This window comes from Hemitrygon akajei, chromosome 15, assembly GCF_048418815.1.
Source record: "Hemitrygon akajei chromosome 15, sHemAka1.3, whole genome shotgun sequence".
In the NCBI taxonomy this organism is placed as follows: domain Eukaryota; kingdom Metazoa; phylum Chordata; class Chondrichthyes; order Myliobatiformes; family Dasyatidae; genus Hemitrygon; species Hemitrygon akajei.
In genome coordinates, this window is record NC_133138.1 from 51807446 (window position 1) to 51834050 (window position 26605).

The 26605-nt window shown below is 36.4% G+C and overlaps 1 protein-coding gene across 3 annotated transcripts in view; it reads left to right on the forward strand.

Annotated features, from left to right (window-relative positions):
- LOC140739349 (protein phosphatase 3 catalytic subunit alpha-like) overlaps positions 1–26205 on the forward strand; it is a 414361-nt gene extending 388156 nt beyond the window's left edge. For 2 of the 3 annotated variants that reach the window (XM_073067567.1, XM_073067569.1), the window contains 4 exons: positions 867–951; positions 7776–7873; positions 23173–23220; positions 24588–26205. In XM_073067567.1, the coding sequence (XP_072923668.1) occupies positions 867–951; positions 7776–7873; positions 23173–23220; positions 24588–24772 (416 nt within the window). In that variant the 3' untranslated portion in view covers positions 24773–26205. The remainder of the gene's footprint in view (positions 1–866; positions 952–7775; positions 7874–23172; positions 23221–24587) is intronic. The other variant, XM_073067568.1, reaches the window with a different exon arrangement.
- Positions 26206–26605: the final 400 nt, after the last annotated feature.

Consider the following 26605-nt stretch of genomic DNA (forward strand, 5'->3'; position numbering starts at 1 on the left):
AGAGGTCTGAAAACAAGAGACCAAACACAAGGCAAAGGTGAAAGGAACATATTGTTCCTGATTGAGATTAAAAAAATAATTCAGGTCATGTCATTGAATGGGACTAAAATAGAGGAACAGTGAAGGAGGATAATCTGGTCAAACATTGTGCAGAGAGTTTGAAAAAGATATGAGAGACCTGGACACAGAGTATGTAATTTATGACTTTAATAAAGTGACTGCACTGAAAACCTAAATGAAGAAGATCTGTCAAGAGGCTGCATGTAATTGTGTTTTAAAGGAAGAGTCAGAAAATGCTGGAAATATTCTCAGGTCAGACAGCACCTACGGAGAGAGAAATGGATTTAACATTTTGTGTTGGTAAGCATTCTCAAGAACTAGGTAAAGTTAGAAATTAGTATTTTGAATGCAGATGATGGCTAGCAGTTTAGTCGAAATAAAGCCCAAGAGCTGGAGGTGGACTGCATGCGTGAGATGAGTTATTAGAAGCATTGATAAAAGGCAGGCTCAAGTCTAGGGCAAGGATCAAAGTAGAATGAAGAATTGTGGAAGTAGCTGAATATAGATTCTGTGATAAAATACGTTAGAGCTGGGGTTGCAATAAGCAGAGAAGTGGTAATGGCAACAGATAAAGATCATGTTACTAAAATAATGCTAGAGTAGAAAAGATCTGAGGGAGATCAAATTGCTTCATAGGTTTTAGTGGTTTAACTTCATAGAAGTATTAATTTTCATTTAGCCTTTGTTCACAGTTAGGGACTTTGGTTAAAGCTTATTTTCACATTAGTTTTATATTTTGTTATATAGAAGTATAGAGTCATGTGAGTTAGGCTTATATTGTCTAAACTAGACTCTTTCCTTCCAAGCAAATGCTGCTGCAGCTCGAAAAGAGGTTATCAGGAACAAAATTCGAGCGATTGGCAAAATGGCGAGAGTGTTTTCTGTGCTCAGGTAAGAAGAGTGCATGTCATAACTGAAACACTTCTCTGTAATATGCAAGGCATATAATTTTTAAAACTTCATCAAAAGATTGAATAATTCATTCACAAAAATAAAAACTTATTAAATAATTAAGCTTCTATGGGGATAAATACTATTTATGAAAAATAATTGAAAACTTGAATTTAATTTTGATAACTATATTATGAATTATATTGTTCATCTAAAGAAATGTTTAAAAATTAGAATTTAAAATAACTTCAGCATGCTCTTCATCTTTATGGTAGTCAACACCGAGAATGACATGCTTCCACTCCAGTTCTCAGTGTCTTGAGGTGGCTGAATCGGCACACTCTGCCACAGGGAGTGCTGGTGACAGGGCAGGAGGTCAGATCATTACAATGATATGCATGCCTTCCTTGCTGGTGAACGGCTTCTGGGTGCTCTAGTCTATGTTTTCCCAGATGCTCCTTCTCCAGTTCAGATATTCATGAGCCAAATATGCCCGTGAGTTGCTGATAATGGTGAATGTTTTTCAAGGGGTCTGAGAATGTCTATGAAATATTTTTCTTACTTGCCATAACAGAGTTTAGAGTAGTGTGTTTATTTTGGGTATCTAGTTATGAACAAATGAACTATATGGCTACTGATAGAGCTGGATTACCTGAGCTTTGGTGTTGACAGTGTTGACTTGTGAGAGGATACTGATGTTGGTTCATTTATCTTGTCAAAGGATTCACAGAATTTTGCACAGACAGAATTGGTGATGTCCCTCCAGCTTGAGGAAGGCTGTCCATGTTTCTAGCACGTGTAAGAGGGTGGAGATTACTGCAGTTCTGTACACCATGAACATAGTTTTTGATTTGATGTTTTAGTTTTTGAACATTCTTTTTCTCCAGTTACTGAAGGCTCTGTTGGGACACTGAAGGAAATAATTAACTTTTGAATTTACTTCTGAAAACTATAATTCAACTGCTTGCTTTAGCCTTTCAGGAAGCAAATTCCAGACTGTAATGGCTCACCGTGTAATAATTTTTCTCACGTCATCTCTGGTTCCTTAAGAATTACCTCTTATCCATATCCCTTCAGTACTGAACCTTCTGCTAATAGACATGGTTTTTGTTTATTTGTTTTGAAAAATCCCTCATCACTATAAAGAAATCTTAAATCTGCATAAATCTTTTTTGCTTCCAAAGGAACTATCGCAGCTTCTTTGGTCAGCTAAAAAAAAATTAATTCCCCTCTGATATCTTATATCTGCCACTTGTGTTTCAGCTTTTGACATTAATGACTCTTAATAATGGTGCCCAGAATTGGAACACAGCATTCTTGCTGGGCTGAATCAGAGTTAATATGAATTCATTGCTTTTGTTCTATCTCATGTTTGTAAAAAGAGGGATGCCATATGCCTTATTTAGTCATCCTTTAATTTTGCCTGCCGTTTTAATTTTGAAATAAATCGCCTTTCCTTCAATCACTTGAAGCTTATCCCACTTTGTTCATATTGACTCAGTGACGTGGATCACTTCACACATCTCCGTTTTGTATTTTATCCACCATGTGTCCACCTGTTCCTACAGCCTATGGCTGCTTGATGTCCGCTGCTTTCATTTTGTTTTGCGAACTACACTTGTAGCTTGTCATTGCCTGTATAGAACTTACATCTTGTGATCATTAATATATCTCAGTATTTGCATTTGCTCTTGCTCTTGCAGATGTTTCTTGAACTGGAAGAAGTTATTGATGTCTCAAGGGTATCAAAAACTTATTCCAATTCAAGAAACATCTATACATGGCCCTTTCTTTCTGTCCCTTAACTGGTTTAATATCTAAACATCCGCTTCTCCTTAATTTTAGAAACATGGATTTTTTAAAATCCTTTTTTTTGGATAATTTTGTGTGACGATTTCAAATTTTCCCCTCATTCTTCTCATGAAATGTTGTATCACGTCCTCTGAATTTTGAACAGCTTAGCAATGAGAAAAACTTACACTATTTATCCCTCAAAACTTTTCAATGTTTGAAATGTCATTGACCACAATAAAGATCTATTATGACTGGACTAAGTGTAACTTAAGATATCAATCACAGTCAGTCTTTCCATGAATCCTTCCTAACTACATGGAATTCTCAGAACTACATAGACCACTAGGCAATGCATTTTTACTGATTTTGAGTACTTTTTGCAAACTTAGTACATATTGATAGATAGATAGATAGATACTTTATTCATCCCCATGGGGAAATTCAACATTTTTTCCAATGTCCCATACACTTGTTGTAGCAAAAACTCATTACATACAATACTTAACTCAGTAATAATATGATATGCATCTAAATCACTAACTCAAAAAGCATTAATAATATCTTTAAAAAAGAAAAGTTCTTAAGTCCTGGCAGTTGAATTGTAAAGCCTAATGGCATTGGGGAGTATTGACCTCTTCATCCTGTCTGAGGAGCATTGCATCGACAGTAACCTGTCGCTGAAACTGCTTCTCTGTCTCTGGATGGTGCTATGTAGAGGATGTTCAGGGTTTTCCATAATTGACCGTAGCCTACTCAGCGCCCTTCGCTCAGCTACCGATGTTAAACTCTCCAGTACTTTGCCCACGACAGAGCCCGCCTTCCTTATCAGCTTATTAAGACGTGAGGCGTCCTTCTTCTTAATGCTTCCTCCCCAACACGCCACCACAAAGAAGAGGGCGCTCTCAACAACTGACCTATAGAACATCATCAGCATCTCACTGCAGACATTGAATGACGCCAACCTTCTAAGGAAGTACAGTCGACTCTGTGCCTTCCTGCACAAGGCATCTGTGTTGGCAGTCCAGTCTAGCTTCTCGTCCAACTGTACTCCCAGATACTTGTAGGTCTTAACCTGCTCCACACATTCTCCATTAATGATCACTGGCTCCATATGAGGCCTAGATCTCCTAAAGTCCACCACCATCTCCTTGGTCTTGGTGACATTGAGACGCAGGTAGTTTGAGTTGCACCATATCACAAAGTCCTGTATCAGTTTCCTATACTCCTCCTCCTGTCCATTCCTGACACACCCCACTATGGCCGTGTCATCAGCGAACTTCTGCACATGGCAGGACTCCGAGTTATATTGGAAGTCAGATGTGTACAGGGTGAACAGGACCGGAGAGAGTACGGTTCCCTGTGGCGCTCCTGTGCTGCTGACCACTGTGTCAGACCTACAGTCTCCCAACCGCACATACTGAGGTCTATCTGTCAAGTAGTCCACTATCCAATCCACCATGTGAGAGTCTACTCCCATCTCCGTTAGTTTGTGCTTTAAGATCTTGGGCTGGATGGTGTTAAAGGCACTAGAGAAGTCAAGGAATGTAATCCTCACAGCACAACTGACCCCATCTAGGTGAGAGAGTGATTTGTGCAGCAAATACGTGATAGCATCCTCCACTCCCACCTTCTCCTTATACGTTATACCTTCTCCTTATTGTCACTCATAACATTCAAAGGGACAAAAGATTTGTTATCATTTTTCTTACTGAAAATCATTTTCCATTAATCTGTTCTCACACTTAAATCATAACATGAAAGCTGGGCTCTTTTGAGATCTGTTCACAGTCAAAATATATCATCAGATTTTGTTAGAAACCAATACGTCACCAAATCCCAGATTAGCAAAACATTATCTCTAACATGACCATATTTCAGAATCTGAGTTTTATAGTTTAAAAGTGCCTCATTTGGATCTAAGTTAAAAGCAAGTGTTTGAATTGAAAAAAAAAACACAAATCTTAAAACAAACCAGAAATATTCAGCAATTGGTGGTACCTGTGTAGAAAGAAAGGTTAACATTTAGGTCAGTGGACCTTCAGTTAAATTATTAGGATGGGTGGAGAAGGAAGCCATCCAGCTGATGATACATTATCTGCCTTAAATCTGGCTACCAGGCAGTTTTGAGAATACAACCATAAAGATCATGTAGAAACCATGAGATACAGAACGGTGCTAGAAGTATGCTATCATATGTTTACAGAAAGGTTGCTTTTACTCAGTTTGTAAACCCGTGTTTATTGCATGGAGCGACTGAGGAGAACCCAAGTGCAGGACACAGGCACGGAGACTGGGTTGGGATTCTTACTTGGACTTGAACGTTGACTAGGACTCGGAGCCTGGACTTGGACTCGGGGCCTGGACTTGAACTTGACTAGGACACCAAGCCTGGACTTGGACTTGACTTGGACACCAAACCGGAACTCAGAACTTGGACACAGAGCCAGGACTCGAACTTGGACACCAAGATGGCAACACCATATAACGACAAACAATTCGTATCGTGGCTCGGAGCAGCGGTAAATGGCCTGCAATACTCAGCCAGACACAGGACAACAAAAACCAATAACCACAGTCCATTCGCATCTCGACTCCGGGTAGAAAATGAAGCGGCAAACGGCCAGCAAACTCAGCTGGACGGCAGGCTCTCGACTCGACCCAGGAACTGCTGACGGCAGGCTCTCGACTCGACCCAGGAACTGCAGACGACAGGCTCTCGACTCGACCCAGGAACTGCGGACGGCAGGCTCTCGACTCGACCCAGGAACTGCGGATGGCAGGATCTCGACTCGACCCAGGAACTGCGGACGGCAGGCTCTCGACTCGACCCAGGAACTGCGGACGACAGGCTCTCGACTTGACCCAGGAACTGCGGATGGCAGACTCTCGACTCGACCCAGGAACTGCAGATGACAGGCTCTCGACTTGACCCAGGAACTGCAGATGACAGACTCTCAACTCGACCCAGGAACTGCGGACGACAGACTCTCGACTCGACCCAGGAACTGCGGACGACAGACTCTCGACTCGACCCAGGAACTGCGGACGGCAGGCTCTCGACTCGACCCAGGAACTGCGGACGGCAGACTCTCGACTTGACCCAGGAACTGCGGACGGCAGGCTCTCGACTCGACCCAGGAACTGCAGATGACAGGCTCTCGACTCGACCCAGGAACTGCGGACGGCAGGCTCTCGACTCGACCCAGGAACTGCGGACGACAGACTCTTTAACTCGACCCAGGAACAGCGGCCCAGAACGAGCATAGCCACACTGCTGAGGTGACAAACTAGCAGCGAGTAGACGTAGGCCGGAGTTCTTATGCTGCCAGTTAGGATGAGAAACAGGTGCCCTAATCAAGGAACCCAGTGGAATACAGGGAAAAGGAAGTTAACTGAAATGAGGAGTCAATGGACCAGACCATGACAGTGTTAGCTTCCAGTGATAGGTTCCTTTAATTCTCCTGCTGGATTCTTTGTGGTTTGTCATCTGAATCAACGATCTGGGAAACTGGATCAGCAAATTTGCAGGCAACACCAAGTTTAAGAGCAGAGTGGACAGTTAGGAAGTCTATCAAATCTTGCAACAGGATCTGGACCAGCTGGAAAAATAGGCTGAAAAATGGCATATGAAATTTAATGCAGCCAAGTGTGAGGTGTTGCACTTTAGGGTACTCAGCAGTGAAATAGAACAGAGGTTTCTGGGAATGCAGATCCATAATTTCTTGAAAGTGGCATCATAGGTAGATAAGGTCATAAAGAGAGCAGTTGGTACATTGCCCTTCATAAATCAAATTATTGAGTACAGGAGTTGGGATGTTTTGCTGAAGTTGTATAAAACTTTGGTGAGGCTAAATTTGGAGTATTGTGTGCAGGTTTGGTCACCTTCCCTCAGGAAAAATATCAATAAGATTGAAAGTGTACAGAGGAAATTTTCAGGATTGTTGCTGGGATTTGAGGACCTCAGTTACAGGAAAGGTTGAGTAAATTTGCAGCGTAGGAGGAGGAAAGATTTAATAGAGGTAAACAAAATTATGACAGGTGCAGATAGAGGAAATGCAAGCAAGCTTTTTCCACCATGGTTGGGTGAAGCTAAAACTAGAGGTCATGGGTTGAAGATTGAATGGTGACATATTTAAGGGAACCTGAGGGGGGACTTCTTCACTTAAAGAATGTTGCAAGTATGGAATAAACTGCTAAGTGAAAGTGGTAGAAATGGGTTAAATTTCAATATTTAAGACAAGTTTGAATATGTACGTGGATGAGAAGGGTATTGAGAGCTATGGTCCAGGTGTGGGTTGATGGGATTATGCAGAATAACAGTTCAGCACAGATTAGAAGTGCCAAAGAGCTGGTTTTTGTGCTATAATGCTCTTTGACTCTGACTCTATCCCTACTCTCATAAGTACCCTCAGTCTTTGTCTTTTTACACTGTTGCAAAGAAATCCATTGCAAATTTGAGAACATCACCTCACTTTTTATCCAAAAATATTTCAGTGCTTGGGAATCCAGAAATATTGCAGTATTGTATTCAACAATTTAAGATGTCATGTCATTCCTGTTTGTGTCAGGTTTGAAGTTCTGTCATTTGCCTGTAAGATTAATTCTGTTACCTGATCTGCTGGATATTTCCAGCATTTTCCTCTGTTTCAGATTTCCAACAGCTGCTGCATTCTGCCCCTTACAGTTCCGGGTTGCTGATGGAAGACAGCCATCGTCTCCACACTGTCATAATACCTCCTTTGTTTTCCCTAGTTCTCTCTGCAAGTTAAAGCATGCTTCTCCCATTCTGATGAGGTATTTTTGAACTGAAATGAACGTTCTCCTTCTTTTCAGAAAGAATATCATCTGCTAATCATTACCAATAACACACTTAACATTCAGCTAGTGGATGGATTTTGACTTTGTGATAAATAACCTCACCGCTGTATGCAAGGAACATTTTCTCACTTTGCTCACATAACCTGAGCTTAAATTTAGGGAGATCTATGACTTTAAAAAAAATCACACTTTATTTGCTTTTTTTTTCCCAGAGAGGAGAGTGAGAGTGTTTTAACTTTGAAAGGTCTGACTCCAACCGGTATGCTGCCTAGTGGAGTGCTGTCAGGAGGCAAACAGACTTTACAAAGCGGTAGGTGTGCTTTGCCCAACATCCTTGCCAAAAATCTACTGTGCTAAGTGCTGCTCCCCTTATGACCTTTTGTTTTATTATCTAGCAGTTCTTGTAGGTGGTTTTTAAAAAATTATAAAACGTGTTGCAATTCCATAGGAATAATCAGACCTTTACATCATGAACCTCAAAATGTTCACCAAGTAAGAATTACACATGTATGTTAAATCTACGTGGAAAGCAAATAAAACTGCAGATGTTAAAATCTAAAGCAACCACGGGAAATGCTGGAAGAAACTCAGCAAGTCAAGCAGCATTCGTGGAAAGAGAAACCAGTCAATGTTGTGGGTCAGTGATCCTTCCTGAGAACTAGAGAATGACTCATAGGTTTACAATACGACGTGAAGTATAAGATAGGCTAAAACAAAAGAGATGATAATGAGCATGGAGACTGACTACTTTAATGAAGTGGAGTGAGAAAAGGACATTAGTATGATGGGAATTGATCAAAGAACAGTTTAGAGCAGTTTACCAAAAGCTGGAATATTTAGTCAAAACTGTTGCAAAGTGCCTAGATGAAAGGTAAGGATCCTCACAACAGCAGTGTCAGACATCTTTTAATGGGGGGAGGGGTGGAGATTGGGAATTAAAGTGGCATGCAACAGAAATCTCAGGATTACCCCTATGGACTAAACACGAGTGTTCCACAATGCAATCACCCATGCTGCATTTGGTTTCTCTGCACTAAATACTGGGAAAGTGCAGATCTAAAATAGAAAGTAGAAATGTAAGAAACACATAGTCAGCATCTGTATACAGAATATATCATTATTTCCTGCTAAATCCTTCATCAAATCTCTGATGATTATTGTTAGTTCTATAAATACTTTCTTCAAAATGTCAAAAGAATACACAGGAAGATAACAAGCTTTCAAGTGTATGACAGTGACATATTTAAGCCAGTTATTAAACATTGATGTGTAACTTGCCATTTGGCATTTCCCTTTTCCTTCTGAGGAAAATCCTTATTTGAGTTCAGAAAGGCAATGCAGAAATAGAGAAGTTACAAAAGAGGAACTATAGAAGAAAACATTCTGCATTATGCAAGAAAGATATATTTATATACACAAGGTATTTAAATTACAGTAGTAATACTGTGTACAGCAAACTCCCACAAATATCATGGTAATAATAGCTTTGAAATGATTAGATTCTGTTGGTGTAGATTATTGTCATAACTATAAATTAACATACCAGAATATTATTATGATAAAACACTTGACTAATCTTTACATATTAGAAATAGATATTCTTTGAGATAGATTTAGTTAAGGAATGTAATTGATATGAATGATATTTCTCCTAAATTTTATCATCTTACTTACAATTACCATTCTGTGCTCTGGGGTTGAAGCTTGGTCCATCAACTGTTGCTCAATTATTTGTACTGTTCTGCGATTCCCACAATATTAGCTCTATCCATGATGCTTGAAGAGGTTTTTTTGACATTCCATGTGTCTTCTTTCAAAAGTTGTTAGCAGCTCTTGAAGAATACTAAGAAATTCATTCTGCATCAGCAGTTTATATGAAGTGCTCTGTAGCATTAGGAATTAGGAATGTGGTACAATATATTCTTATTAAGTTGCTTCACAAACAATTGGGCTTAGATATGTGCCAGTAGTTCCTTCTGCCGTGAGTTCCTCTTTCCAGAAATGTTGATGAGGTGGAATATATACAGGGGAAGTACTTGTCCTCTGATTGGGGAGAACATTAACTTCTCTCCAGGTCATTCAGAGATCGGTGATGATGCTGATGCTGGGAACTAGACCGCAGTTCTTGGATCAGCAAAGATATATGCACGATCTTGAGAATTACACCAGGGAGGAAATAAAATGAATTAATAAGTTGATAAATCATTAAGACCACAACTTTACACCATCTGTGCTATTGATGATAAAAACATACTGACAGATTTTCTTGCATTCTGCTGAGGTTTACAAAAATGTAGTTTGAGTCACGACATAAGTTACATCACTAGAGACACAAGAGACTGCAGATACAATAAAACAAACTTGCAGGAAGTCAGTGGGTCTAGTAGCATATGAAGAAGTAATGGAAGAGTCAGCATTTCAGATTCTTTTCCTCTACAGATGCGGCTTGACATTACTATTCTCTTGAATTATTTCATTGCTACAACTTACAAACCACACCGGAAAACAACCCGGCTGCCAAAATAGATTTGCATGGATGCTACAGAAATTAACATGTATCATTTGCAATTCCAAGTGGCAAATTAAGTGCTGAAAGGTTAAGAGTAACAAGATGTTTCATTTTAAGCAAATTCATTTCTAAACATAAGAATACTTCAATATAACTTCCAACTACCTTTCATAGAAGAACCAACACAGATTATCCTGACGAAGGGTCTCGGCCCGAAACGTCGACAGTGCTTCTCCTTATACATGCTGCCTGGCCTGCTGCGTTCCACCAGCATTTTGTGTGTGCTGTACAGATTATTTAATAATGAATGCACCAGGCGTGTATACTTGGAGGAGTTGTTGCATCTGTGATTGTAATTGAAATGAAAGTGGGTAATATAAGCACTGAAAATCTCTTGCTTCAGAAATTGCTTCATGTCTGGGAAGCTGTACTTACTGATCCATAGGGCTAAGGGTAGAGGACACTACTTCCTGTGAACAACCGTCGCATAGGAACAAAGGAACTCAGATGCAGTACTTTGATGCTTGATAACTCAGCAAAGGACATAAGCACTAGAATTTCCTTTTTGATATTACTTTATTATTGATAGCTACACTGAGTTACAGTGGAAAACTTATTTGTATACCATTCAGGCAGATCATGCCATGCAGCCTTGCTATCTTTCTTTCCACTTTTCAAATGGTACAGTATCTGACCAAGCCTTAAAAGTCACACGTACCAAACTTTGATTGATAACACTTTGTTTGAAATCTCTAAGGATGATAATGCTAGGTAAAATATGCAACAAAAATATCAATTATGCAATTGTGTTTTACAGATATTATATTGCATTGTAATGTTGATGGTGCATTTTTAACTATTGTCCGTGTATAACTTTTCCAAGTTATAAATGTTAAGATGATGTACTATGATCAAACAGAAGTACCAGATCATTCTATGTTCTTATATTCCAGAATTGATCCAAGGCCATTTGATCACTTGGGTAACAATACGATAATAACTGAAATATACACTTAACTGTACAAAACCAGGTTTCTTTGTTCATTTAAGGATAGTTTATCTGTCCTTAATTTTTGAAGTATTGTTTTTCCATAAGAATGGTAAAACTTCAAACTAAGTTGAAAAAAAAAGCTCAACTGTACTTAAAATGTATGAGTCCAACTTGGACTATTTTGATTTCAGCTTTTAAAAATTTTTATATAATGGCTATTTGAATACAAACCTTTCCTATTGCATATACTTCTTTGTGGTTAAGGTTGCTGAGTAGCAGAAAACCTACACAATCTTTCCGAATGACTAGCTGACTAAATGTGCCATCTTTTGAGGCTCTGAAGTTTTTGCGATCAAGAAATATTCTAAATACAATTTTGATCCTCAGTAAATTAGCTATGCACCATTGACAACTGATTCATGGAATAGTGTGTCACTAAAAAGGTCACAATATATTGCTCATCTTAATTGCTCTTTGAAATGTTGTAGTGAGCCAGTTTTTTGAACTATTGATGTCCCATTAGGTTGAGATTTTTACTCAATGGCAAAGAAGGCAAGAGGTTTATTTCCAATTTGGGAGATGCAAATGTTTCTGTATGCTTCTGTTATTGTTCTTTTGAATGTAATAAGTTGAGATATACAAAAGGTTTTGAAAAACCATCATGATTTACTGCAGATGATGCTATACAGTCATAATGTAGTAGGGTGGATGTATAAATGCATCCAATGAGTGATTCTAGGTTGCCTTATCCTAAATAGTCTTAAAATCATACTTTTTGTAAAGAAGTCCTTTAGCCCACCAAATCTGTGCCAACCATCAAGCATGTTGACCATTTGGCTGATTATTATCTTATAAATGGTGGAAAGATTTGGGTGAGTCAGGTAAGCATTTCAGTTCAGAATACTCAATTTTTGATCCTCCTGTATACATAGTATTTATGTGTATATTTATTCCAGTTAACTTTTTGATCAGTAGTGACACCTGGGACACTGATGTTGGAATAATTAGTAATAATAATGACATTGAGTATCAAAGTTACTCATCCTTTGGTTTGATCCTTTCATACTCAAAAGGATCCTTGCCTAGTCCTCATGTGACACAAATATTGCCACCTATCAATGTATCACATAATCCTGTCCTGGCCCTATGTCTGAGAAAATTGAAATCAATAGTATGGAGTTATTAATGAACATTCCCAAATCTGACTTTCAGAAGGAGGGTCATTGGTGAAGCTATTGTTTAAGCCGAAGAAACTTCCCTTGAGAAACTTCCTTTTAGTAATGTACTGCAGTTGAGAATTCAGGACAAAATAGCCAAGCCTGAGTAACTTTTCCCAAAAAAGAATAAAGGGTTCAGGTTTTTTTGTCATTCATGATTGATAGTTGGCATGAACATGATGGGCCAAAGCAAAGTCAAAATGGGTTATCCTTCTCTAATTTCATTTGAACTCTTATGTTTTGTTAGATCATTTTAGAGGTCAATTAAGAGTCAGCCAACTTGATCTGGGTCTGGAGTTAAATGGAGGGGTGATTTCTTCAAATTAAGACACTGAATTTCTAGCCCCAGCACCAGGATATGTCCCTACATCTCTGTATTATTAGTTAACACCTCTGAATTACCGGCCCAGTACCGTAACATCAATGCAGTCATTCTATTATTGACACCAATAGTATTGCATATTAGCAATAATCCTAATGGTGAGACACTTTTCTGAATGGCCATGGCAAGATCTTATTTCAGAGTTCAATAACTATTCACAAATATTTCTCATTTCCAGAAAATAATTCAAATGATGCAACTGACCAGGCAACAGATAATTTGCTAAAATTGTCTTCATTCAATAATTCCCATTACCATTTCTGAAAGTTTTACAATGCGTCTCATGTTTTACTTCAAAAATAAATTTGTAAAATTATTATTAACATGATTTTGAGTTCCTGGACTGCATGTAGGTCTGACATCAGGCGAAAAGACATAAAGGATGAACATTTAAAAGAAAATTCTGCTGGGGATTTGAAGACTTGTCAAGCAATTTAAAATAATGACTTTCTTTTCTGATCTCTATGTTTGAAGTGCTGAACATTGTAATTTATTAGGTCTTTACTTGACATAAAAGAAGCATATTATATTTTAGTTATGTAACATGCTAAGGGAGCATGAGTAGTTCTTCTTCCTAAAGTAACTTTACTGTTATTTAAGATACAGTAATAATTTTTATAACTAGACAAGTTGATATTATACAAGGAGAATTTTTTTTGAAATTTCAAGCAAGTAAGTTTAAAGTCTTATGATTTAATAAATGTTATTGCATAGTCATTAGTTTCAATGTGTAAAAGGGAAGTGCAGAGACTGCACATCCCATTTCTTGTAAAGCTTCCATCATGTTTACAGAGTACTCAGATCTGTTGATTGCCAACAATTGAAATTCACAGTAATCTACAGCTTAATTTTGGAAATATAAAATCTGTGATGGTCTTATTCTATTTGATTGCTTTATCAACAATATCAGTATTAAATATCTGCCTGAGCTTCTTGTAAAATTTGCATAATTACACTGTGGGGTAAATTCTGTCTCACAGTTTTTACTTTGACATAGTTGCTGAGCTGCTGTGCATGATACTACCACTAGATGCTCTTTACTCAAAGCAGCGGGATGAACAATTTCCGACTGCAGAGTAAATATTTGTTACTTTCCATTGATTTCTGCTGTGCATTAATGTCAATGTATTGTGACTTGGGAAGGATGCCAGAAAGAAATTGGTTCACACACTGCAGCTCAGATCTGGAATTCATTTCTTCCCGATTATTTCAAAGGGAAATTGATTTTGCCACAAATTCTGAAACTTGTTCATCATGTTTAAATAGTAAGATTAAGAGCCTTGTGCAAAAAGGTGCTTTAGATTTCTAGCACTATATGTAATAGCATAAATATCATATTATCCTAAAATGGTCTCAGCCATATTTGCTTCATAATGTTTTTGAGCAACCTGGTATTTTTTAAAGAAGAATCTTTTTCCCTAAACTGCATCATGGCAATTAATTTGCAAGGTGCAATGAAAGCACGTAGAAAGTACCTGGATTTTGCTGTTAAGTGCTTCTAGTTCTCAACTGCTGGGATTCACCTGCTAAAATGGATGCAATCTAGGGCTTCCATTAATATGTTTTCAAAATGTAAATTCTGAGTTTACTAATGACACCAAAGCAGTCAGTCCACACCCTATTGATCTCAATGGGAATAGCTGGTCTGTTGGGAACCTTTTTCCCTTACTCATGTTTAAATTACAGATTTTAGTTTTTTAATACCTTTTAGGCGCTGTGGGACATTATATTGCTCAGCGTTAAGCCTGCTAGAAATATTCAGCAGGACAAACAGCAGCTGTGAAGATAGGAACAGAGTTAGCATTTTCTATCAATGACCTTCGATTTTTAAAAAATTATTAGCATCTGTTTTAATTAACTTGTCACACAGTTTTAGAGGTTAACATGATTGGTGATATTTTCCTTTTTAGTGATTTGATTAACAGGAAAATAATTATATTGGAAAATATCTGTGTACGGTATCTCAGAATTTATGAATGCAGCTATCTTATTGTCATAAGTTTTCTATTCTGAACATGAGGTTTAACTTATAGTGAACGTACAGTACTGAACCAAAATCTTCAGCACATATTTATAGCTAGGGTACCTAAAACTTTTGCACAGTATTGTATTTGTCAACATGGAGCAGAGAGCGAGTTTGTAAATCTGGCAGGAGCAAAGGATGTTGGGAATGTTGAGGGTGGAATGACACTGGAGGGGTGTGGGATTGGTGGCAGAGAAAAAGTGCCAAGGTCGGGTGGGGTGGCCTGTGTGCAGAAACACCCGGTTCTAGAGGCCAAACAAGGTCATTTGTTTCCAAACAATTAGTTTATTGAACATTACAGAGTGGCTCTCTGGTGCTTCCCTCTTCCTACCCACTTTTCCAACTGTGATTTTCCACTCTCTGCCTCCTCCCACTCTCAGTCAACAATGGAGACCCATATCAGAATCAGGTTTATCATTGCTGATATATGTCATGGTTTTTCGGAGCAGAGGTACAGTGCAGTACATGAAATTACTACTGTATTCTGCAAAAGTCTTAGGCACCCTAGCTATTTATCTATATGTGCCTAAGACTTTTGCACAGTACTGTACGTATGGTACTTTGGACAATTTTCTATTATCTACTACACTCTTACAATTATTTAGAAAGCCCACTAGACAATTATTTTCAACACCGTTTCACTCATTCAGCAAGTGGAAGGTAACCAAGTCTCAGATAATAATGTTCTGGTTAAATTGGCCTATCCTTGTCCTACTTGGTTTGACAAAAGATGAAAAGTGGAATTTGTGGTGAAGTGATAGTTGACACAGTTTTCCAGTTGATTGTACTAGTGGAAGCTGTGGTGTGCCCAATTTGATTGCATGGTTGGCACCAGTTCAATACTTTATGCCTATCAGATCCTCATAACTCTCAGGTGGTTTAATGAGTCTTGATTAGGCCAAGTTTATATATTCAAATTTCAATTCTGGGGGGTGGGGAACAGTAAGTTCGGTTGACCAAACTGCCCAATTCACCACCACTGATTTGAAAGTGAGCTTTCAAAGAAAATCAAATCAAAGAGCTTCTCTTATGAAGATACCCTTATTGGTTCCTGTATGGATTAGAATGAAAATGTAATTTAGAAAGGATACCAGTAAATTGGGACATATCTGGACTGGTATATTTTGGCCTAATTAAGCATCTTTATCATTATGTGCCATATCTCATGACCATGACTGTTCTTGGCACCATTTTCCAGAGAAATAGTTTGGCCTTCCTTTCTTCTGGCTAGTGTATTTACAAGACAGGTGACCCATGCCATTAACAATACTCTTCAGAGTTTGCCTGGCATCAGTGGTCGCATAACCAGGATTTGTGATCTGCACCACTGCTCATACAACCATCCACCATCTGCTCCCATGGATTCACATGACTTGATGGGGGAGGTGGGCTACACCATTCCCAAGGATAACCTGCAGGCTAGTGGAGGAAAGGAGTGCCTTACACCTCCTTTGGTAGAGACATATCTGCATCCCGCCCCTCCCAATTAAGCAACAATCCCAATTAGCCAAAACACTTTCCATGAAACTTGGCTAATTCATTTAGCTAACTAAGCAGCTACCCCAGTTACCTAAAGTTTCAATGAAAGAGTTAAAAAGGTATAAAAGAGACAAAACACCATTTAATTGAGTAACAATTTATGTATTTAAATGAAGTACAGAACAAGTTAGAACATGATCAATACTAGAGTCCTATAAAATTGTATTTTAGTTCCTCATAATTATCAATGGGGGAATTCATCCATTGTGCACTAGTGTGCAATCTTTTGATTGATTGACTGTAAATGAGCAAAATCAGCACAGACACCTAGTGAAGATAATGGACTGTGTGTTTATACAAATATTCATTTTCATTGTAATATTCTAGATGATTGTCGATACCCTCAAATTTGTTGTAATTTCTAATTTGTTGAAGCAGTGAAATTGTTTCATTTTCACTCCTGGTTGTTTTTGCCATCTCCAAGCCTAAATGCTTGAAACCTCAGTAAGCAAAGCACTCTTGAATTGTTTTAATGCTTATTTCTCACCACCTATCAGTGACAAAATCACTGCTTTTTGAATACAAGCTCACCCAACTGATGCTACTTCAAAACTGTTCACTCTAAACACTATGCAATGTCTAACAGCCACACAAGTGCACATGACTAGTTAGAAACTGTTTGGAAACAGTCTCCTGTCCCAATTAAGCAGCATAGTGCCCCAAATAAATGAAGGGAATCCTGGTTATTTTCTCAATTAGGTTTTGTCCTTTAAGAGATGTCCCAAATAAGCAGCTGCCCCAATTAACTGCAGTGAACTGTATATGTCTTTCTTGCTTAGTAAGTTTTCCATCCATCTGATTAGATTTTGTTTTCATAAAAAGAACATTTCCCCTTGCATAGTCACAGTCTTTATTTGCTTTAGATATAGGCAAAGGCATTTGGTGTGCAATTTATCCATCATTAGGTATATTTGATAACAACAAGAAACACATCTACTTAACGTGCTGAGCAAAAATACATATGACTTATTTTCTCCAGTTTCCTTCAGCACTGCTCCCATCTTCTGACCAAACGTGTCTTCAATAACAAGTATGAGGAGCTTCTGTATTCCCACAAAGTTAAGACACTGCCCAACATCCCCTCCATTCAGTGGCTTCTGTTGACACCAGTCTTTTCCATTTCTCCTTTCTTCCACCCAAGCTCAACCACATATATAAAAATCAATTGCTGATTCACTCATGTTAATCCCATTATTCCACTCCCTGTTTCGAATCTAATCTTATTAAACACCTAAAACTCCACCCTGGACAATGTGTCCTTGTAATAATACTTTTTGTATACCTTGCACTTTTTCTCTCAAATATTTAAATATGCTGCCTCCTCACAGATCCCTGTTTCTCTTTGGTTAATTGCATTAAATTTAAAATGCCTTTTATCAGAATTGCATCTATGTATATGTTTTGTGCCATAATTTTTTCTTTGTTGATGATGTTGATATTAATTTGTGAGTGAAGTTAACAAGCTATGATCGTTATTCTGAAGATTTCTTTGGATGTTGTTTGTAAATTGTATACAAACACTTTTTATATTTAAGATGACAATGATTTATCAATTATAATTACAGTTTTCTATGTTATCTGATTTGTCTACAGCTTTTTGCTTGACATGTAAAACACAGACCATTTCCATTTTTGATCAAAGTGCAAGATCATAACATTTATTACCAGAAGCCTGTTTTCTCCCAATGCTAGTGATATTATTCATCTCATCTGTGATATTACTGGAATACAATCATGAACAAAAATTGAAATCTGATATGATTTGTGCAATTCAAGTATATATTTTGTCCCAGTTATGATATATAGATTGAGAGACCATGCACTATTGGAATGCTTGAATTTCATCTTTCAGAATTCTATTCATTAAATTTCTAATACCATAAACAACACCATATAAAAATGAACTAAATTGAGCTGTTTACTCATAGTTATTTTTATTTCTTATGTGAAGTGTGTGAATTTGATTGGTGTTTATAATTTAAAATTCACATCTGAATTTAAATCATTCCCAGTACAATTTTTCAGAATGTAGAACCTGAGAGTTGCCAACTTTGATTAATAGGTTATTTTCTCACTTCAGTAATATAAGGCAGCTGCTCGAATGTGCAGAAATCTAGTCATCATGATGGTTAATGTAGTATTAACCTAATACATGATAATATTTGTAGTATTTAATGCCATAACCAATTATTCATTATCACTGCTATATGGAACTTAAAAATGTACTGATTTATAATGTAGTTTAATTCTAACAATATTTAAATTTTTCAAGCATTTATCAATATCAGAACTATTCTGTCAAGTTTTGATAAAGTTCCCATAAATATTATTACCTTGGAACACAATTTAATTCATTAAGTTCCAGAATGCAGTAAACCTACCCTATATATTTTTTAACATTGACATTTCATCAAAACTTTTGATGTCTGTAGCTTTAAGATTCCACATGTATCAAGATGTACTTTATATGATGAAGCTTTGAAAATTGGCTTTTATAGCTAAATTGAAACAATTTAAAGACTATTGTATCTGTTGTGGAGCTGCAAAAGACATGTAGGCAGACACAGAGTTTAAAATTCAAGTTCTAAGATCACAAGCAGAGGCTTAGATTCTTTATATCTTTAGAATTACTTAAGTGATATGTATTTTTAATGCCAAATAACCAATAGATCTTTGAACTTGACACCAACTCAAGATCCTGGCTTCATTGTGATCCACGGCCAACATAGACCATATAAACCATTGTAACATTGCTTTTATATCAGTGTTTATTGGGACCATGCTCTTCATTACTGGAAGAATGTTCATACAGGTTATGTCATCAGTAGTGTGTGACCAAATTCAACACATACTTATTTCAGAATATGCTTCTTTGCATTATTTCTGTGCTAAATTATTTTATACCATTCACCCTGAAATTTCACTAAATTTCAAGTTAGACTAAAATGCTGAACAATATCTTGGAACATATTGTCAGAAGGAATTTTAAAAATTTGCTTTATGATCTTCAGTAAGGGTTTGCTTTTTGTATTTTGCCACAGTGAAAGAAAGTGATAGGCCAGATAACAAGTTTTTTTAATCCAGCCAGTATGTGTCTATCTAAAATTATTAAACCACATTTATTAATTATATTGCTTCATTGCATTGACTATTCAAGTTGGCTTATCATTATTTTTATTGATGTTAAGTTTTCTTCCTCTTGCTGCTAAGTCATTTTTTGTCATAACAGTCTGAACTGTTTCTCTTTTTTCTGTGTTGCTCCTCCTTTTAGAACAATCAGGCACCCTCTTTTCTGCTATAGTTTGTTACAGTACTTTGTCCAGATAACAATTCAGAATCTTTTGTATTATTATAGTTTACCCCATTGTAATTAATATTCACAACACAAAGGGCTTCATCACCTCTGAACACTAGAGGGCAACAGTGAACGGTTCCTTAACTGAAATGGCACCTCAGATTGTTCTCAGACTTGTTGGTTGAAATTGGAAAATCAATGACATCATCTGCAGAAAATGATACTCTTGTTTTACCTCACTGCTGATCAAGGAAATTGAAACTTAAAAACGTGAATGAAATATGAAAAACATTGCTCATCAAATTATCACTACATCATTCTGGTACATTATACTTTGGCATACTCTGATAAACCAATGTTGAGAATAGTAGCAAGGAACTAAAGATGTAAAATTAATAATATTAATTGCTTCCATTCTTCACATATCTGCAAGTTTGCTATACTTTAATATATGATAATTCACAGATTGTTAATTGTTTATAGCTATTCATGGTATAATTCTTTGACTCTCTGCAAATATGCTTTTGCTGTTGATACTATTATATTAATTTGCAATATGCAATGATAATCTTCTACTTTGCTTTTCCCTATTCAGTTCAGCTTGACAGAGTGTTCAACCATAATGCAAAGGTCACTGCAGCATTACTGATATCAGTGAAATTTTGCAGCAGTAGACCATGTAATAACTTGCTAACATGAACAGACCTATTAAACCAAGTCTTTTACGTGTACGGTTTTGAATAAGAATCCATCGCATAGATTGATAATTTACCAAGATTTACTACCGCAATATATTTAATTTGAAATGGTTTGATTCTGATTGCTGATGTTTTGCAGCAATGAAATATTAAGCATTTCCCACACTTCAAAATATCATTGTTACACTAAGAGCCTGAGATGATCAAAAATCGATTCTTTGCTACAGGTAGCCACAACACATTCATATAACATGTAATTATAGACTTTGAGTTTATGTACTAAACCTGAAGGGAAGATTCAGTTGTACCAGATGAGAGTGCATAATCCTAGTTTTAGGAAGGAGAGTAGATATGTATACCCATAATAAGAGTATGGCTTTCACATCAATGAAGTGTATGCATTATTGTATAGATAATATGCAAAGAAGGGGTAGGACTTGTAGTACCAAAAAGAATTAGTCTTTGCAAATGTTGATAAGATTCAATGATAAGATCAAGAAGTGTTTTTTTTCAATACAGCAGCCATTGTGAAGTTTTACAGGACTGGCCCGGATTTGTTATCTACACCAGAAGAGGGTTCAGTTATATAAGCTACTAAAAATCAGGAATGGAAACCTCAGACATTTTACAGTAGTTATGATAACTTAGCTTTGTAGCTTTCAACAGAATGTCATAAAGCTAAGATGAATCTGGTAATAAACCCAGTGAAAATGTGTTTCTAAAATGAATGGATATTGGGTAGGCATTACTCATTTCCTGCCAAATTCACCATTTCTAATGAAGTTGTGTTGTACTGATCTTTAAATCATTTTGTAGCAAAATAATATTTGTATACTAAATTTTTTAAGCAAAAATATTGATGTCCCAAATAACTTCTAGTGCAGAATAACAAAACAATTAGTTCCATATGGAGATAAAGAGTGATAAAATAGATGAATAAATTCAAAACCATTTATATGTGGAATAAACATGGTATTATGAACATTGATCTTGGTGTTTACTTATCACTGGTAAAATATTTTAATTATGAAGTAGTCTTTTGTTTATAAAATATTTATCATTAAATTAAAATTTTTTATGAAGAAATGAAGAGCAAAGCTTTACTTACACATTTAATATATAAAACAAATGTTCCATGTTCATTGGGATTCAAATTTCAAATGCTGAGATACTGTATTTATTAAAATCATCAATGTCTTTGAACACATCATGTGAATTGGATTATTCAAAGTATATATGCAAAATGTTAATGCTTTTTATTGTTCTGCAAACCAGCTAGTATGATTAAGTTGCAAATAAGACAAAACGGCACATCTGCTGACAAGGAATGGAGCAAATGCTCTATTTTATGATAACATGAAAACTTACAAACAAAGATACTGCTTTAAGAAATACATTAAGGATTATACATATTATTGTTGCCATTCCCCCATGCCTGGATTTTCTTTCTAAATGGTAGTGAACATTTAAATCTAGATCCTGGTTTCTACTAAACAAAAATTTACCTCAGATCTATGAAGTCCAGCAATTAATGATGAGTCTTTTTAGATTTATAAAAAAGTGATATTATAATGGTGATGCAAATGACTAGTTAAGAAAAAGAAAAATCTTCTACAGACTTCTTAGCTAAAGATTGGAACCACAGCTTCTCTCTCAATTTTTTGTCACGATAAATCAATGAAGATGCTCAGTGCCCATTTTCTAAACATGTTTTAAATGTATTGCAACAGATTAGCACTTTTATTTATAATAATGTAGTGCATTTGTTGATTAAAGTGCAGCACAGAATCAGTGCCCAGTTCATGTCAGCACATTGGGGCAGCTACGAGGTCTGCCACCTCAGAGTTCCAATACCTGAGTTCACTTTGGTATTATCTGTATGGAGTTTGCATAATCTCTCTTTGACTGCTTGTGATTCTCCTGGGTGCTTCAATTTCCTCCAACATCTCAAAGACTTGAAGGCTGGTAGGTTTATTCTCCATTATGAATTGGCCCTACTGTGTAGGTGAGTGGTGGCATCTAAGAGTATTTGTGGGAATATGCAGGGAATAAAATGAAGTCAGAGTGAATGGGTGCTTGATGGATGGCATAGATTTTGTGGGCCATATCTCTATTACTGAAACTGAAGTTCTGCATCAGAGATTATACTTGAGGAAATGCGTGATTATACCCATTTTACAAACTGAGGAGCAGATGGTTACCTGTTAATAGTAAATCTACAGAATGTGACAATTTGATACTGAATCAAAACACTACAGGTGCTAGAAATCTGAATTATAAATAGAAAATGCTGGAAATACTCAAAGGGCAGGCAGAGTCTATGAAGAGAATTAATGTTTCTGATAACCGTGTTTCTTTCTCTAGAGAGAAAATATTCAGCGTTTTCTATTTTCAGTTTAGTTAAGATTTTTCAAATATTAATTTTCAATATTGCTCACAAGATTGATTTGCAATGATACATGTTACTAAAGCAGATGTATTTCCTCAAAATATGTTTATTTCAGCGCAATATAATTACAATATTTAAAATCAATAAATGGCACTATTGTATCTCAATGAGATATAGTTTTACAAAATATATTCAATTTATGCAAATGATCTTTACATTTTATATCCATAGTCTGTCCTATGAAGTGTCTCAAGGTCATTTAATATTCTTGTATCATTATGCCATATATTTCTAAGGTGATCCATTCTGTGGTAACAGATTAAATATTCATATCACATCTGCTCATTGATTTTGTCCATATCCCTTTATAAGCACAAGAATGTGGCTACGTTTTTTTTGAGACAATATTAGTGTTTTATTTTGAACGTAGTGTATATGCAACTGCCATTCCCACATTGTGCTAAGTGGGGCTTCCTGTTTTCAACATGTTGATGTTTACTACACTGAAAACCCACTCAATTTTCTCATTCATTTTGCATGCAACCCTTCTCTTCTCTTCTCTTCAGCTACTGTTGAGGCTATTGAGGCCATTGAGGGTGTTGAAACTCATGAAGGTAATATGGGGCATTCCTGTATTTGTTGTGATAGACTTTAGTGGTGTTATTTTATTTCACAAACATTGTTCAGGTTCTATGGTAACAGCCATGGGCGTAAATAGGTTTGTTAATGTGGTAGAAAGAGGTTCACAAATGTGAAAGAACTGACTTGCTGAATTTGAAACTTGGCAATACATTTTTAGCTTAATTCATCTCCCATTGAAAAAGAAGGCTAGTGGATTCTTTTTCACTTTGCCATATTTACGCCTATGAAAGTAAAAAGTAAACTACCTGCCATAACCGTTGATTAGCGCGGCTTTACCAAACTCCATCATTTATGTGTTTTGATCCTTTTTATTATTTAGCTCCAGTTGCACAGTTTGTTCTTGTTGACTTCTAAATTTAACAGTACAGCGCTGCGAAGTACAGCTGATCAATTTGTACAGGTAGCCACGTATTCTTCCCTAAATATCAGTTTGCAGTACACAAGAGCAAAAATAACAACTGTTGGCTAAGTGGTTGTCTGGTGACTGGTGATGTTTGTTGTACAAAGGAACAACAGTGCTCCTCAAACCCTTGCAGGCTGCAAGAGTTTGCTTTTTATTTCTATTTCCTTTTGAAGGTCTTGTAATTTTTTCATGTTTATGACATTAACCTTTGACTGTCCCCCTGGAGATTTTCTTAGATTGACATAAATAGTATTTTTATATTAAATAAATCATCCCCTTCACAGACTGAAAGTTCTTGGGACAGGCAAAGTGTTCAGTCATCTGCCATATATAGGGACCTTCATCTAATTGCTAACAAAGACTTTTAAGTTCCAGAAGTAGGCAACAGTGACTCTCTGCTACACTATATATTTGTCATTTATGCCAGCTCTTTATGTTACACTTTCTATATGGATAACAGTAACATGTTGTAAAACTTCTAAACCTATTGTCAAAATCCATTTGCACCAAGTCATGTAAGGAAAAGTCTTCGGCTGATGGTGTTTAGTAAAGAAAAATCAGTGTAAATGAAGCAAATACATAGTGAGTCATCAAAATAAAATGACTAATACAGAGTATATAAGCAAACTAGAAACAAAACGAAATTGAAGGGTAAATTCCTTTCAGTTAATCTCCACAGGACTAGGCTGAGCATCCACTGTTACATCAGCGGAAGATTTGCCAAAACTGCAGAGAAACCATTTTTCCATTGAAATCAGGAGAACCTTTGCAGATGTGCAATCGGAAATCTGTTATAGCAAAGTGAAATTGAGTGTTGATCGGGCAGGACTTTCATTATTATATTTATGTGATTGTAATAATGGAATTATAAAATTAATTCTTTTTTTCTTTTTTTATCTACTTTTTAACTCACTCAACCCAATAATCCAATTCTAGCCATTCGAGGATTTACACCTCAGCATAAAATTAGTAGTTTTGAAGAAGCAAAAGGCCTGGACCGTATCAATGAGAGAATGCCGCCTCGAAGAGATGCAGTATCCAATTCTGGCATTGTTCATTCAACTGGGAAAATGAATATGTCCGAATCAAATGGGACAGATGACAACAGCAACATACAGTGATCTGCTTTTAAGACTTCAATATCTCTGCAGTTGTACTGGGTCAACTGTTTGGTGTTCCAGCCTCTGATATCCAAGACAGCACACTGCTCATTCAGAAGCAAAGAGTTTGAATAAATTTATAAAAAGAAAACACAAACCCCAAAAACTTCCACTCAGAAAATTAGTGTTAGAAAGCTGGAAACCTTAGCCATCTTGTTTAGAGGGACTGCCATCAGTGCTTATAGACAAGGTGAGACTCAATGCAGGTTAAGTATTAAAGCGTGCTCTGAGGCTGTTCATTTGTTTACTTATTTTCTTTAATGAAAGCAAGGGTAGACATTTACAAAGATTTCTTGTAAACTTGGGTAAATTGTTTCACATTGATACATCCAATGGTGCATTTGAGAACTAGCACCAAGCATTTCAAAACTGTTAAAAGTAAAATATTTCATGCATAAATATAGTTATATGATTAATATAACTTAATTTAAAATAAAAGTTTTGCTACTAGTATTAAAATTCTGGAATTATATTAGTCTTAGAAAAACAAATTTGAAGTTGCAAAATATTTCAAATGCCAAATACCAAATGATTCTGTTTTGTATAAATTTCCCTGCCCAACTTCTGTGTATTTGGATGCTATCAGGTCTGTTTGATGGTTATCTAATATCCGATCATGTTGCTTGTAACTGGAATCTAAATTACTGGTATTTATTGTTTTGTTGCTAAGTTCTGACATAAACTAACTAGGTTTTGCTTGTCACTTGCTGGTAATGAACAATTACAAATGGCACAGTATTTTTTGTAAAGTAATTAACGTGCACCACTATAGTGCCAGACTTAGGATTTGTACAGCATCTATAGAATGCATTTATGCATGTGGTTAAGTTTCTTAACAATATGTGGAGCTATATTTGTGCTGTGTTTAAAAAAATCTGGCTGTGTTGTATTCTTACTTGCTTTCTCTCTGCAGAATTGGTAAAGCTTTTGAGTTATTGCAATAGGTGTACAAACATTGAAGTTACTTTGACAGTTGAAACTATTTGTATTTTTTAAGTTCTCCGTGTGTAAAGGAGTGGCTGATAGCACGAATGAGCATATTCAGTGAAACGTTGACTAGTCCAAAGCAACATGTTTGGCTGCCAATGCATGATAGCATGGGTATCAAAACTGTTAAATTAATCAAGGCACAGTGTGGTGCCTCACTAAAAGTTTAAAGTTAAGCATATTATCCATTTTCTTCCACTCTTTGTTATCTCTTGCTTTGTCAAAGCGTGAAAACTTTTTGAAGATTTTCATGGATCTGATCTTGTAATTCCTCTTGTAATTTTCTCATCTGGAACCAAGGCTTCACATTTAACTTGTTATTTGAAACTCTGACATTGTAAGCATGTCCTCTGGAAACTCAGAAACACTTTTTTTACTATTCAATAAAATGTGCATGAACCCACGAATTTCTTGAAAATACTGCTTTATAAAGTTATAAATAAAATTTTACTCACTGGATTAATAAATAGGGAACAATGATTGCAACAATAAACACTCTCCTATGTTACAAACCTGTTAATTGTATTAGAGTGCTACAGAACTATGTTGATGTTATTCAAAAACCATGGTTTCCTAAAGGCCTTTCAGCCCAAATGCAACATAGCAACTAAGAAACCCATCCAAACTGGTCCTATTTTCCCATGTTTCACCCATATCCTTATGAATATTTTCTATCCATATACCTGTCCAACCAGTTTTTAGAACCTGTTATTGAGCTGCCTCAGTTACTGCTTCTGGGAACTCATTCCATATGCATACTTAACACTGTATGTGTAAAAATGTTGAACTTCAGGTTTCTTATAAATT